Source organism: Mytilus californianus, unplaced genomic scaffold, assembly GCF_021869535.1.
Source record: "Mytilus californianus isolate M0D057914Y unplaced genomic scaffold, xbMytCali1.0.p SCAF_5, whole genome shotgun sequence".
Classification (NCBI taxonomy): Eukaryota; Metazoa; Mollusca; class Bivalvia; order Mytilida; family Mytilidae; genus Mytilus; species Mytilus californianus.
In genome coordinates this window covers 45,266,366-45,283,583 of record NW_026262701.1, presented here as the reverse complement: position 1 = coordinate 45,283,583, position 17,218 = coordinate 45,266,366, and the positions used below count along the sequence as shown (strand labels likewise).

General features: G+C 31.6%; 1 protein-coding gene across 1 annotated transcript in view; it reads left to right on the top strand.

Annotated features, from left to right (window-relative positions):
* LOC127701992 (hemicentin-1-like) overlaps positions 1-17,218 on the top strand; it is a 187,047-nt gene that overhangs the window by 4,041 nt on the left and 165,788 nt on the right. Inside the window, exons 2-3 of the mRNA XM_052205963.1 lie at positions 8,911-9,210; positions 16,194-16,505. Of these exons, the coding sequence (XP_052061923.1) occupies positions 8,911-9,210; positions 16,194-16,505 (612 nt within the window). The remainder of the gene's footprint in view (positions 1-8,910; positions 9,211-16,193; positions 16,506-17,218) is intronic.

Genomic DNA, 17,218 nt, shown 5'->3' with positions numbered 1-17,218 from the left:
TTCTTGCATATTGCATGTGATTTTAAAACGCTGAAATGAAACAGACTATGAGTAAGAGTTACCTTTTTTAGGTGTTCTAAGCCAACATTTGTGATTTTAATGCAACGCCATCTACCGGTAGATTAAAATCACGACCATTCTGACAAAATAATTCTTGACCAATAGCAGGACTAAGACTCTCTTCAGTGTTGGGGTGTAAAAATGAGTATGTCTAGTGTTTACAAATTTTGTGAAGCAGGAACCGAAAATATACGTTGACATTCCAAAACTTACGCACGAAACATACGCAGGAACTTCAATTTAGATTAAGAACTTTAAAAGTTACACCTAATATCGTCCTATATTTTCGGGGTTAAGACTTGTTGCATACGTACAATCAGCACGTGGCAATTGTTTATTTACATTTTCTACTTTAACATGTGATAATTTTGATAATTATGTTAGTTTAAATTATTGCGATTATAACCCTGTCGCATTTTTCGCAATAATAAAAACATCGCAATAATTTCTGAATTTACAGTACTCGCTTTTCATATTCAAACAAAAAATCGAAATAATTAAAATAGTAAGCATGGTAAGTAAGCCCATTTTAAGGACTTAAAACAAAAATCAAATACTCGGAAAGCGTTTTGTGTTCATTCCGGCCAAATAGGCAGCCAACACTGTGGTAGGGGTATTCCTTAAGAATGAAATTATAACACAACTGGATGGTTGTTGTTTGATTTGCACAAGTATCATGATTATTTTAAAAACACTATTCACAGTACTTGCATGTTCATTTCAATATAACATATGTTTTATACATAATAAGTGTTAGAAAGAGTTTAAAAAAAAACACAAAATAGATATGAGTTTTTTCGGAATAGCAATACACTTCTACATAGCTCCACTTTTAAAATTTCAAATTCACATTCCGGCTTTTGTTTTATGGCGTGTATTACAAAAAAGACTCATGCGAATTCATTGGCAAAAATCTAGTATTACAAATTTAAAGTATAGGGTCAAAGTTTGAAATTACAGCATGTTTGAAACCGGACTTGATTGAGTATTTGAGTAATAATTATAATGTCCATGATTAAAACATGGCACTGAGGTCAACCTGTGCTTGTTTCCATTTGTCAAGAGATCTGAACTTGAGCCATGATTGAGTTTTGGAGTAATACTTATAATGATTATTATTATCGTAAATATTCTTAAACTTAGTGTAAATATGTTTGATTGAAAACCATTTTACATGTTCATTGTTAAGAGTGGCGAACAGGGGTTAGGGAACATGTGAAGGAGGGGCGGGAAGTGGGAGCGTTGGGAGGGAAAAGTCAAGGGACGGAAAGAGGAGCATTACAAAATGGGTATTTTGGAAAAAATGTTTCGACCAATTTTCGTCTGGGAGTAAGGGCGAGGGAAGTGAGAGTAGAGGAATGTAGTGAGATGTTACCCCCGCTGAGCTGTCCCTGATTGATCTGATGCTGAGGCTCAATTTCATAATATTATTGCTTGAAATGATCAGCTGTTCATTTTAGATTAGTTTGTTTTTAATGTTCATGTTGAAGAAAACTGATTTCAATAAACAGCGACATAACCAAACCCCCTTTCTTTATGTACATGCTTGGTCTTGTCGTCGGTATCAACATTTAATGATCATTCAAGGAGTTTCACAAACAAAACAAACACGATTGTACAGCTAGGAATGCCTAAGTATTTGAATCAAAACTGTCAAAACGTCCTCAAACAATGTACTTATGATATTTCAATTGGACTCTGCACATAATTTTCAAAAACCAAATAGCGCGAAATCATAATGTGGATAATTTCGGAAGCTATCTGTAATCTTCCCCATTCTAACTTTTACGAATGAGCTACTGCGGAATACGATTTACAGTCTTCAATATATATATTTGCGTAACAATTAAAAGAAAACTCAAATTTTACTATACATTTGGTTATTGGTATGTCCACAAGAATATTATGACAGTTATTATGTTGATCAATTTATAAAAGCGAAAAATGTTAACAAAACATGTATCCAATACAGTTGCCGATGTTGTATGCATGTGTTTATTTAATTATTCATTAATTATTGTTTTATTTCGATTTCTTTTTATTGTCTCTCTGCTAATTAAAGGGAGGTAATGCATATATTATTTCATTTCACTGAACAATACTGGACAACGATTTTTTTTGATGAACTGAAATGATCTAAAACGTATATAACTCTACAGAATCAAACACGAGGCTTATTTATCTGAACCAGAAGTGACTAGTACTGAATCACTTGCGGTGGCCAGGGTACTGAAACTGTACTGAACAACTGAAAAAGATCTTGACATTTTTCCTTGCGATAAATTCAGGCAGTTCAGAGTTGATCAGTTTAAAATGACTTTTGAAGTAATAAAAACTGTTACCATAGTTCAATGCAGTTGACAGTTATGATTGTCGACTCTGAACACTACACTACCAACAATCTTATTAAACAGAAGTTATCTTATTCAAATAAATGGTTCTACAGGTATTGATATGGACACCAATTGTACCCTTTAAAAAGCAGACTTGTTCCTGTATGAATCACAGTTTATGACCTAACTAAGAAAAGATGCGTCTGAATTACATTTAATTGATTATTCAAAAACACTTACCGTTACCTTGATGATATTTTTGCTTAAAGTAATATATGAGTAATCAGGAATTTTTTAAATGTACTGCTGAAAATTACCAAAAAGGAACTTACTTTTAATAAATCTAATACAGACAGCAATAATTTAGATTTCGATATTTCAGTTTCACACGGGAAACTCAATACAAACATAACGACAAAAGCGATGATTTTTCGTTCCCGATGGTAAATTTACCTTTTTGGATGGTGATATTACATTAGCCACTTAGTGCGGTGTATATATTTCACAACTTTTTTGCTATGCCCGTGTCTGTAGTGGTTTTAGATTTAATGAACGTAGGTTATGTATAACTGACAAATGATGGGATTTCTTTAAAACTAATTATTAAAAATGTTATCAAATTCTTTCATAGATATACAGAGGTGGTTAGGAAGTTTGGCGTTACCTGTGGAAATCTTATAAAAATGGTATCATAACCGAGTTTTTACGGTGATGTTGTTCATTAAGCACGTAAATCTAGCTACGATCCATATAAACCAATTGATCGTTTAGGTAAACTAATTCTTGGAGGTTATCTTTTAAACACAGAAGTAAACTCTTTAAAGATTGTTTTCATTGGTACTAACATTGGTTTTGTGTTATAAAAACTTAATCATAACTAAATATATATATCTATATATTTACAGTTATGAGAATGCATTATCCTATATCCTGTCGATACTGTTCACTTATATTTAGGCATAGCACAAGGTCACGCGTTTTTCGGAATATTGATGACGTCTAACACTAAATCCGTTTGATGTGTACTAATTGATACTTTAGTCTGGAAGAACATGAATTATACTGCGAGTACTTATTTCGGTGCTTTGTGTCTATTGTATTATGTTATTTGTTTTGTGCCTCTTACCGATCTTTTGAGTTAAGTTAATTATTACTGATTTGTACAGTTTTTTCTTATGATGTACTGTTACACCACTGTTCCAGTTTTGGGTATAAGGGGAGTTGAGCACTTACAAACACGCATGACCTCGTGCCATGCTTTATGTGCTGGTCTAAAGCCAGGAGCCTGCAGTTCAGTTGTTATCGTTGGTTAATGTATGTCAATTATGTTTTTAAAGTAAATTGTTTCGTTATAAATTAGGCCGTTAGTTTTCACGTTTGAATTGTTTCACACTTTCCATTTTAGGGCCGTTTATATCCGACCATACTTGTTCGCATTGTTGAAGGCCGTACGTTTGCCTATAACTGATTATACCCATTTCTTTTGAAAGTCTGATGAATAATTGTCTTATTGGCAATCATACCACATCTCCTTAATTTTATATTCACATTATTTGTGCCGAAAGTTGAACTGTTACTAAATAATAACGATGGAAAATTGTCCAGCAATCCCCCAAATGACCCCAACACATAACTTCTATTATCTTATATCAATTGCTCAAAAATATCATCATGGAAACCAGGCTTATAATTTAATTTGAACGACAAACGGACGCTTCGTTTACATTAGACGGATGAGTCTAAATGACGAAAGGTTTTAACAAGCTGTAGTAGGCATTTTAATGAGATTAAATAATGACATAACACAGGTCATTAATTTAAGATCAATAGACACATTTAGTTTTAAAATAGTATCTTCCGGATAGGTTTTGTCACCTCAAAAGGACGGCCTATCCTTTTAAACGGAAAATAACTCCATATAGGCATATACACAGCAACAATGTAAAACTTAAAAAATAACGCCTACTTGGCAATAATCACCAAAAGCATATACACATTAAATATACGAATGGTTTTGCGGCAAATATTTCATTAGCCATATTTGTTTTAATACAAACCACCCTAAGATAACACAAAACAACAGATTTTAACATGTTTAATGACTGTTCAGTATTTTGAATAAATGTTGGAAATGTTTGCACTCTCAATTAAAGCAGACAAAGGAGAATTGTTATTGTCTAGTAATATTTTTGTCATTTATATAATACAACTAATCAAGAGTTACCATATTTACTGATTCAAGATCCAGACATACAATTTTCAGTATGAAATACACATATTGCCAGTATTTATTGATGTATGCATTTTTGTTTGTTATATAAGCAATCCTGAGATATCACGACTACCGACTTTAATGCTGATTCATTGTCATGAATCAAAAGAGTTGAAACTCTTGATTAAATCCGGCAATATTAGGATTCAATGTGTACCAATATTGCTGTCGTATTTTATACAATAATATAAAGTAAACATATGGACCAGCGTTATACAAACCACCATGAGCGATGAGATATTACTTATTCACGTTTATAAAATAAATGATTTTCCAGCAAAATATTTCATTGGCATTCATTTTGGTTATACAAACGATCCTACGAAGATTTTTTAATGACCGTTCTGTATTTTGAATAAATACAGGAAATATTTGCACTACCAATATTGCTTCCATTTATATAATACAATCACTAAAGTGTCGACTACTGGATTGGTGATACCCTCGGTGACGAAACGTCCACCCAACAGTAGCATCGATCAAGTGGACGAATAAAGTATCAACGACATTATAATTATTGTGTTATTCAGACTTCCATCGAAGGAGAAGACTATTTTACAACGTCATCATACTACAAAACTGTTTGTTACCAATGATCACATACCTTATCGAAATCCGGAAAGGCAAATTGCATTATTCAAGTAGTTTTATCATACGATCACGAGACGTCTTCGCTCTTTTATAAAGAATAAGGGTTTGATTCAAGTAGAAGACAAAAACCTAGATCGAATACGACATGTACGAGACTCTTATCGGTAACAGTAAACAACATAATACTGGGACGAGAAAATATCAGTTCATTGTTGCTTTAAGTTTAGCCAATTGACAAGTTGGTCATTTTGTGACGCGTTCTATAAACAAAGTAATCGTTAAATGTACGATTTCATATGATTTTTGTAATATAATGTCTACATGTACACCCTTCACCGAATCTATTTCATTTCTAATTTTATATCGATAACGTTATTAGATATAAGAAGATTTTTCCACTTATGTCCACCTCTACGTTATTTGCCATTTCGTGTTTGCCATTGTTTTCTTTCCATTTTATTACTATCAAACTTTACTCTGATATTTTTTAATTCTGTTCTATCTTTTGTTTTCAAAGCATGCATGTTTTGTCCTTATTCAAATGATTAACACATGTATCTAATAAACATCTGTCAATGGTTTACGCACATAACGCCTTGCTGACAATTCCAGCACTGGCTATCATTATGCTGTTTCCCTTTTAAGCTAACTGCGCACATCGAAATAAAGTACTGTCATTCACTCTTTTACGTTTTTTCTTTCAATAGCCACATATTTTATGCTTGATTTGAACTACTTTTTAAGTACTGTAACTGTTAATTGTCACAATACAACAAATTGTTCATTTATGTTCAAAGTTAAAGTGTATTTGTATTTGTGATTTAAAATATAAAACAACCCCTTATAAATGTCATTGTTAATTACCTAAAACCAAATAAGATCTTTTATTTAGTGCTAAGGAAGTTTTGACATCAATTTACTGAAAATTTACTTAATTCTAATGAAACGGTCAATCTTAACAACTCATACAGATGCGCAAAATACTGCCATCTGCGAAAGCACAGTTTTTTTTATCTCTCTTGTGTTTAAAAATTGCATATATGCAATATTAAGGTTCATGAAACAGAATTCTTAAAAGTGTTAAAATATTTAAAGGAAATAATACAAGCGCGCATTATGATTTTGGTGTGAATTCAGGGGAAAGCTTAAAAGTTAATATTTATATTATAACTGCATATCTGTCTATCAACTATTCTTATATACCTAACTGTTGTGTCATTATAAGCAATGACATAATTAAAAGACCTTATTTATATAAAGTCAATCATGAAAAGAAACAAAAAATATATACACAAATAAATAATATATCACTTAATGAAATGGGAAATGTTCACGAATTCTCATACTAGTATACAAACGAGAAAACTTGTGTTATTGGATGCTTCAACTGCATTATGCATTGTTCATTACTGAAATGCACAAATTCATCGACTACAGCACAAAGATTTAAAAATATCATAAACTAGTCATTGTAATGATCTTTGAGGAAGTAAAAAACCTTATAGGAATATCTAATTTTCTGATTATTGACATGTTACAGTTACATTGATTTTCAATTTATATATCAACTCCCTCAAACAAAGTTGACTCCAGATGCATTCGTCATCTTTTGGTCATAAAACTTTTCATGTATTCAGGTAGTTATACCTCCTTTGCTTTCATAATTTTGGTTTTGAATATTCACGATAAAGGTAATCAAGAAAACGCTTCGACCGCAACAAATTGAAAACAATATATATATATATTCATTAATTTGGTTTTTAAAATGCTAGCATCTTGCAATAATCATAATTATACTTCCTAAATAAACTACATTATTAGTAGTTTAAGGACGAAGATTACTCTGTAATTGTAACACCAGCATGACCACTTCAACCAATCAATATAATGAAAATTTTGTAACAGAATGCCTACCTTGACCAAACATACTACGTTTTTGCTGCTTACTAAGACTATATGTAACAATTAAATTTGCACAAACAAAACGTTTGATGAAGATACTATGGTTTTGAATTTCAATTATATGGTAGATGCAACACCTGATATTCTCATCAAGTGTTTTCATAAAACCATAGTAATGTTTTTCAAAAGGTGACTTCTGGGGCGTCATCTGTCCCTAATTGACTGAAGATTTGCATATTAAAAGGTGAAACGTGTACACACAGGTCATATTTATAGTTACAAATAAGTTTAACTTACGGTTAAATATTGTGTGACGCGTTCTATAAACAAAGTAATCGTTAAATGTACGATTTCATATGATTTTTGTAATACAATGTCTACATGTACACCCTTTACCGAATCTATTACATTTCTAATTTCATATCGATAACGTTATTAGATATAAGAAGATTTTTCCACGTATGTCCACTTCTACGTTATTTGCCATTTCGTGTTTGCCATTGTTTTCTTTCCATTTTATTACTATCAAACTTTACTCATCTTTTAAATCTGTTCTATCTTTTGTTTTCAAAGCATGCATGTTATGTCCTTATTGGAATGATTAACACATGTATCAAATAAACATATTTCAATGATTTACGCACATAACGCCTTGCTGACAATTCCAGCACTGGCTATCACAAATAAGTTCAACTTACGGTTAAATATTAAGAGAGCTTTGAATATTGAAAACCGTGGTTGAGTTTATTATAATTTCGAATTGGTTGTATGTCAACCAAACGAAAATTAATGAAATCTAGGGTCCTCAAAGCCCTTCATCTTCGTACTTAATTCGGCCTTTTAACTTTATTCATTTGAATAGCACTGATGAGTGTTTTAGACGAAACACGAGTTTGAAAAATGTCACTCGCTTACATAGAAGATGTCACTATTTCAATTTGAATTTCTACAATAGTATACATGCTTCTTTATATATTCTCGTTCTGCTGAAACCTGTTAGACATTTAAAAAATCTGTAAGGAATTACGAGTGTTATGCTTTGTAAAAATGTCCTAGAGAGCAAAAAACAATATTTCTTCGATTAATGTTAAAAGCGAACTTGATATGTTGCTGCAATGAAAGAATACAATGGAACCATATGTACGTTTAATAGGTCAGGTTTTGACAAATTTTCCAACTATTTAACTGTATAAATCACATTTTCATCACATAAACAAATTGTAATGAAAACTGTTTTTTTTTATTTTGTTTTTGTTGTTTTTCTACATTCGGATATTCTATTTTCAAAAAACATGCATCTGTAAAATGGGAACACCGTTCTAAGTTCTGATATTGAACAGTTTTAATCTATATGTAGAAACCAACATATTCAGACTTTAAAACTTTGATGTCTTTAATAAAGATGAAGGTTGTGATATTGTGTGTCCACTTGTTTAAGACCGTTTCAAAATATTTCGATGTATATAACGGTTGGTCGTGTAGGTTTCATATCCTTTTGATGACATGTTATTTTAATCATGATTTGCATGTGAACGAAACAAAATACATATTAAAAAAGCATTATTGGATTTTTGTCATTGTACATTGAATTGTCGAAATAATTATGAAATTAGTCATCATGTTTAAACATTATTCAAATGAACATTTGAATGATTTTATGTTCTAATGAAAATATTATTGTATGTCGGTATATTTTCAAATTTACTACACTTTACATACATTTCATATCAAAATAACTAATTATATTTATAGGTTCATCTCAGATTCCTCCTGGATCCCCAGTCATCGACGTACCTCAGGTCATTGTGTTGAATTCACAGATAACATTTCTATGTACGTCTCCTAGAGGTAGTCCAACACCGACTGTGAAATGGTTCAAAGACGATACGGAAATAACAACTGGTATTTCTACAACAACTTCTGGTACAGCAGTGACAACATCTCTAACGTTTACAGCTACTTTAGATGATCATTTAGAGATTTTTGAGTGCCAGGCAGAAAATGGTGTACTGCAAAACCCTCTTACTACTACTAAATACATTGAGGTTCACTGTAAGTTTAATTCTTAGATAAAAATATTTACTCTTGGATTTACGGGAAGATGAAGTTGGTTTGTAGTCAAGCAGTCTGTTACTCGTAAAACAGATTTCTAAACTTTCATTTGAGTAAACACGGAAGTGTTCTGTATAAAGTCATCTTACTTTGGATTTGCAAAATTCATTTGTAAGTGATCAAAAAGAACATACATATCTTTAGTAAGAGATTGTCTATGCGAGTAAAAGTTTTAAATTTTGAACTGCATGTTTGTTTAAGATTATATATTTTCATTATTATGGCATCTTGGAAAACGTTTAAACGGTTTTACCACAAGATTACAGTTCATTTTAGTAAATACAATAGCCTTGAAAGAAAGGATTAAACCTCGATAAGTTTAAAAAAGTAGCTTATCCCTTTTCATTGAGAATGAATTAATCTATTTTGTTGTATGTTATTTAACTCGTTCAAATCTATAACAAACCATGACAAAACTGATCGCGAAAGGGTGTAAGTGCAAAGTACAAAGAAACCAAACTGTGTACTGAAAACATTTTCGAGACAAGTGCAGCTCTCTGAACAATTATGTTCATCATATTCACAAATCAAATTGTTCAAAAGTTCCAGTGCTGCTGCAGGTTAGCTCATCAACCTTGGCATAAAAATGTCAATAGTTTTTTGGCAGGTACGTTTTTGTCATCTTTTTAACAACGCAAACTGTCCAGTGAAACACAATCCTTTTTACCATAAAGATCACCTATAAATGACATACAATGCTTAAATCGATCTGAAGTTAGATCTTAGGAACCCAATGTTGCAAGACCATTATAAGAACTGGCTCTTTGTTTTGCAAGACCATTATAAGAACTGGCTCCTTGTTTTAGCAGTCGAATAGCTGACTTCTTTCCATGACCTAAAAACGAACTTGTGGTGTCACAACCAGTCACACAGTACACTTGAAGAAGCAAGCGTTTTTGTGAAGGTGTTAGTTCCTTAATTATATCATCAACTGAAAGGTGTCGTACTAAGCCAGCATGCTTACCTACTCCACCCGTCAGAAAGTACACATCTACATTTGTTTTTAATTGTCTGTGATTTATAAGAAGCACCAGAACATCTGAATCAGGACTGGAGATAACAATTTTGTCAGTTGGTTGACTAACTGAATAGATAGCATGCAATACGATACCGATATCGGCTTCCTCTTGGTTTGACTTGAGCTCTGCAACATTCGTTACTGACACAAGTGTGATCAGTAAATTTTGTTCATTTTGCAAACGAATTTCATTATTAGAAATGTATCATAAAATTCAGCAAGGTTTGCTTCATTTTCTCCATTTCCTAAATATTGTTTCCAATTCGATCTTCATCTAATTGCTGAATTACATTAAGCAACTGTTTAGCTTTACGAAGAGCATCTCCGACAGTAATTTCTGCAGAGCACACTAAATCAGAACAAGGAGTCCTGGGGAATGAATGACCCTTCTGGGTATTTAGAAATTAGCGTAGCTTTTAATCATTGAGATCTGTATTGCTGAGCATTTAGAACATTGCTTTTTGCAAGTTCAACAAAGTGAGACAGTAAGGTAGACATTTAATAGACCTGTTTATGCTACAATGTTTGATCTTACTTCAGTCATTAACTCTCTCAGTACTTCATCATATCTAGTCTGTGTTTCTGAAACATTTTTAATAGCTGCTTCAATACTTTTTTGGTTTAGATATGATGCAGTACAAATCTTTTTCCTTGATTCAATTGCAACCAAGTCCCTATTGGGTACTTCACTCAAACGAAGAAGCATTGCTTTGTCCTTTCTCTCATTTGCAGCACGGTAAAGTTTTGTAAAGATAAAATTTGAAATAAAGCCTTACGAGGATTCAACCATAGACCATTCTTGTTTCCTTGATCTTGAACAAAGTTTACCGCATATAACACACGTGTTTTTCCAGATAAAAGACAACTGTCTTGAACGGCGGGATATTTGCTCATCCGTACGTTCAGCACTTGTACCAGGATAACTTTTTTGAGAAAACGCCGAATATGCTCAGGGCTAGCATATGAAGCCCTACAGCTTTTATGGTACTTAAACGTTATCTCCTGTTCTCTTATCTGTTTTGCATGCAGTATTAATTGTCTACCTACACTATTTTGCCTTGTTCTACATGCCTCAAACAAAGTATGCAGGCGATAGATATCTAGTAGAACTACATCAAACTCATTTTTGAAGGGTTTTGAACAAAAGACACACAGTGATAGATCGAATAAATCGATTTTATGGCACTTTGTTTTGAGAGTCAAGTCAAAGGAAGCTTCCGACTTGAGCTTGAATCAACAATACCGTATAGCAGTATGAACGCGTTATAATGATAATCTTGATCTTTTTACATATTTAAATAAAAATATGTATAAAAAATTTGAAGGTAGAAAAGCATTAGAAAATGTATAGCCGACCATATGGACTGCAAACATCATGAGCTTTTAAAATTAGCCCCTCGATTTGAATAAAATAAGCAAATATTATACTCACAATATTGTAATGAGTTGATTGTTAATTTACAAAACAATTTTCATTTAAGTCCACTTATCTAATATATGAATGAACACTGCATTTCAATGTTTCTTAAGAACAAACCACCAAAGGTGACACGAGAATAGAAATATGGTCACTACAGGTCTTTTTCCGACGGCAGTAAAACTTTTGCCAAAGGGGGGCGTCCGTTGGCCGTGCGGGATGTACAAGTACGCAGCCACTTCCTGTCAGAATGGGGACGTTAAATCAGATGCCTCGTGAAGAGAGCGTGCCACGCTCTCTGCAAGTTAAGAACCCTTGTAACAACTCTTTGAGGGGTCCGTAGGTGGCCTGTTGCAAGGCAAAATATCTGTTCCTATCCAATATACCCTCATTTTTCAATGGCAGTCTAAACTTCCCCCGATCTTCATCAAGGATGGCCTCTATTACAGGACCTACCTATTGTATTTATTGTTAATTTGTTTTCATCCTGAACATGCATGATACATTTGCAATTGAACGTTAGGCAACCAACAAGTAATCAATCAATCATAAGAACTAAGAAAGCAGTAATTTAGCTACCATAACGACAAAAAATAAGTATTTTGCAGGTTTTCTTATTTATTTAGTTGCATATTTTTTTTATTTTTATGTAAAAAGGTAGTTTTTGAAGAAGACAAAAATCGATTTCCATTCTTTTTTTTAACAGTTCATAATCTTATACATTAATTTCGGTATTAAAACAAACATAATTGATACATTCCAACAGCTGAAACTTTTCAAGATTTTATGTCTTTGAAAGTTATTGATTTTCGCATGAAATTGTCAATTTTTTCACAATGCGAAAACCCATAACTGTCACTTGAAATTTCAAATTTTCGGTTTTCAAAGATGTCTTTATATACATTTTCATCGAAAACAAAAATATTAATATATATATATATATATAGTGGTCTTTTATGGTAGCATATCATGCATAATTTGAAAACTATTTTTTTTTGTGTTTTTTGCACCGAAAATGTAGATTTTACCCATTTTTTTTAATGTTTTAAGGACCTAAACTTGGTAAGTTTATTTTATTTGTCTAGTAAAAGCTATTACAAACAATTTGGTTTTTGATCAAGTAAATCAGGCTTTAATTCACATTTAAATAAATTATTTCAAGTTTTTTACTAAAAAACGTTTTTTTTTAACTAAAAAACGTGTTTTGTTTTTTACTAAAAAACGTGTTTTTTTTTGTTTAAAAGCTCTTGTTGTACACAAATCCACAAATTTTCTGATTCCTGCCTTGAAGACGAACATTTTCATATGTCTTGCCTAAAGTTTTACTGCCACGTCAATGATGACATTTTTAACCGGACTCAGCTGCTCTACTAATTTTGTTTTCAATTTAGACTTATATATATATAATATATATATATACAACTCTAAATTGAAAACAACGTTCAAACCATTGATTGCGTTTGATAAAAACCGCAATATTTATACGTGTGCATGCAAATCAAATTTCTTGGTAGAGGGGTCTAAATACAGCACAAACAACATTTTCCATAAGACCAAAACGTGAAAAAGTATATTTCAACAAAACGCATTTGACTAACAGGTCGAACAACGGATTTTCTTAAACCCTGCTGACTGCCATGGCGATTGCCAAATAAACGGTTCACAAGATGTAACAAAATGGATCTTAATTATTAATTTAATACCAAACAGAAAACAATAAACTTGCGGAAAAGATGGTATACCGCAAACATGAGGAGCAAAAATTTGTACACCATATCCGGATTTCGACAATTAATATCTCTGCAGTGATGTTAAATATCGAAACGGTATTTGGAAGGCCATATCGACTTCTGAATATTCCTCTTACAACTTACAATACCCCTCTTCTTTAAATAGGTAGTATCATCTAAGTTGACAATTTTTTATAAGGATACAATTCTTATGTTTAAAAAATAAGGCATGAAGATTATTTGGGTGCCAGTCTTTACGTTCTTTTCATGATATTTGATCTTTTAGCGGTAAGTTAGTTTTTTTTTCGGTCAAACAATAATTCATTTGAAAACCCGTTTTATTCATATAACCAGGATCGACCTTATAATGTTCATGCGTACAACGTCCTCTTAGAAAATAAAACATGATTACCAAAATAACATGGAATCGTGATAGACCAACAATTTTAACAAAATCGGCTCGACACTTTTGAAAATATAATAATTCTTTTGATTTATAATAAAAAGAAAAATATCAAAAATACCAAACTCCGAGGAAAATTCAAAACGGTAAGTTCCTACTCAAATGGCAAAAACAAAAGCTCAAACACATCAAACGAATAGATGATAACTAAAATATCATCATCAAAAGAAAGTGTCAGGCAAATGAAAATATTTGATTTCGAATATTGAAGTGAAATCAAAGTTATTTATACCAAATACCTTATTTACCTGTGCTAACCCAAGCTTTTGTTGAGGTCAACGCACGTGACGTGATTATATATTCTTTTATAATGAATGAGTCCTATTCTAACAGATGACTAAAGGAAAAATAGGGTAATTTCTCTAAATTACCTCCATTAAAGTGCTAAAAATGACATGAAACAGGTTTTTCTCATTGATACGGCTTTAAAGTTTTAATCTTAAAATATGATTGTCGTAGTTACTGCCTCTTAAATTATGATAAATTACATGTAATGAATTCTAGATATCAACAATAATCGAGGTGTTATCCAACTATAGAAAAACTGAATGATCTATGTTTGCATATGGCCGTATGTTTGTCAACCCTAAGGCTGTTTTTAGAACAATATACATTAACTGCATAATGAAATGATGAATACATTTTCCTTGATCTAAAAAAGATTAATACGTCTTTATTTTGAGCATATTAATATCAATCCTCTACGAAATATTTTCTTTTATAGCATTTTTTAACTCCTTTTATTTTTGTTTTTATTTAAAGTAATGTAATTTTCATGAAATGTTGCGCAATTCACATCTTCATTTGGGAAAAAGAGTTTTCTGTTCTTTAAGGGAGTTCGCTTCTCAGTTTCAAAATAATTAACTTTTCAAAACAAAACATGACAAGCAAACATCCTTAAGGTTGATATGGTATTTAGATTTTTTTTCATACAAGAACCAGAAAATGGCATTTGGTTGAATTCTAGCAAAATATAGGAATTACATCCTTGACCTTTGACCTTGACTTAACAGAAATTGTATCGTTATTTTTCTACAGAAAGTACAGATAATAAGCTTTCGAATGATATATATTATAGCCGTTTTATGTGGATGCATTACATTCCTGAACTAAGAGTCTTTTTGAAAACAATGTACTCGCTTATTCAGTGAAAGATTTATGTTTCCTGTCAGTTTCCAATTTTTCGAATTTTGAGCTAGTATTTTCTAGTCTAAAAAGTATAACTACTACAAAATATTGTTTTGAAAAGCTTTTCACTTGACGGAATATGATACTTAGATTATAATGCCAATATTAACATATGATTGGTGATTTAAAATATAAAAGACGCATTTCTTTTTACTGTATAAGTTACTACAAATGTATGTGTTTCCTGGTGTTGGTGTAATAACCTGTTATGTTACATACTATATTATCCGTTGTTTATGACATCTGTGGAAGATACCCTTGCATTGGCTGGTTTTGTAGCTATTGAAGCACAGTTTCTCTTTTTACTTAATACAAGTAACATTTCAAAGTGGACAGCTCATGACAAAAATACACCACCTCCATGTACAATAACTGAACTAAACACTGTAAATATTCAAAAAATAAGGGAAACAATTACAAGATAAAAGTATAAGATGGAACTCTCATTCAAATTCTTGGCAATTTTATTCAGATCATTTGTTTACAGGAGTTTCCAATAATATGCATAGATTAATAGCAATGAAAATACGCACACTTTTATAAATTTACAGTAAATTTTCAAGAAAGACAACATAGCTTTTGAACGGCTATTTTATCTGGCAAATACAATATGCAATCGTTTTTATTTTAATTGATTACTCATCAATTACATATGTTTAATAGTTTCACCACAAGCCCTAATTTTAACTGGACCAACCACTTTCATACCAGGACAATCAGGCACAAGGCAAATATTGATATATCTGAAGAATGTCCTTCTGTAGCCATAGAAGTAAAGTACTTCTTTTAAAAGATACTTCAAACTAGATAGATCATAACAAAAGTATACCATCATAATTTACAATATTAATACTAAATACTGGACATAAACAGAAGTGTTTGAAGTGGAGGTATAAGATTGAACTTTCAGTCATATTCTTGAAAACTCTTCTTCGATCATTTGTTTGCAACATTTTTATTTTTAAATGCATAAATTGACAGCAATGAAAATCCAAATTAGATATAAAATGACAACTGTTACAGAGCTTCTGAACAGCTATTTAATCTAGTCAAAACAATATGCAATCGTTTTATATTGATTTCTTATCAACTACATATGTTTAATAGATTCACCACATGCACCAACTTTGACTGCACCAAGTACTTTTACTCCAGGACAACAAGGCATGTGGACATGTATTTCGGCCAATGGTTATCCCGCTGGTATAATGACCATGCGAAATAAAAATAAAAATACTCAGTTTACATCTGAGTTTACATCTTTCAGTGTACTAAATAAAAAATCCTATGATGTTACTGGTACCCTTACCTGGAGCCCAGTGATTGTTAACAATGGGGACACCATTTGCTGCGATGTAACACATACAACCACACTTGGCATTACTCCACAGACAGTGTGCAGACAAATTACAGTTGCTCGTGAGTATTTTCAATTTGAAATTTTACAGCTTATGTATTCCCGAGAATACATGAATCATTTATGTTTGCTAATTTAACCCGTAACAAGCAATGTTACCTTTGTTCTCAATCTGTTAAAAGACTAAACTATTTTCGGTCAAAGATCTGCAAACGACAAAAAGATATACAAATTAATTCGGTCAGTTGATTTCTATGAACCGTCAACACTTGATAGGAAAGTATTATTAAATTGGCTTTTAACAAAATTTAAGTTATAGTTTGCAATAGTAATGGTTTACTGAAAAAATGTAAGAATTGTAAAACTCACTTTTTTATTACCTTTATGAAATTTAGTTCTTAAAAATATAATAATTAATAACAGGGGGCCAAGACTAATGCTATAATCTTTGTAAATTAGTAACACAGCAGTTTTGTTTTAATGTATAATTGTAAAAAAAAATGTCATTAATAATCAGTTTAAACAGTTATTTTCTGAATTCTCAATCATCGATAACGTATGTATGGGTCACATTACAAAATAAACAAGTATTTATCTAAAACACTCAAATAGTTTAACGGTTACAAATACATATTTGTTAACATTTTATAATGACTAGATACAAAGATACTAACATGTCTGCAATGTTTTTGTTTAGTGACAATTATATATTAGAGAGGCGAAAGATAGCAAAGCGATATGCAAAGACGAAATCAAAAAGACAATGGCACAGCAA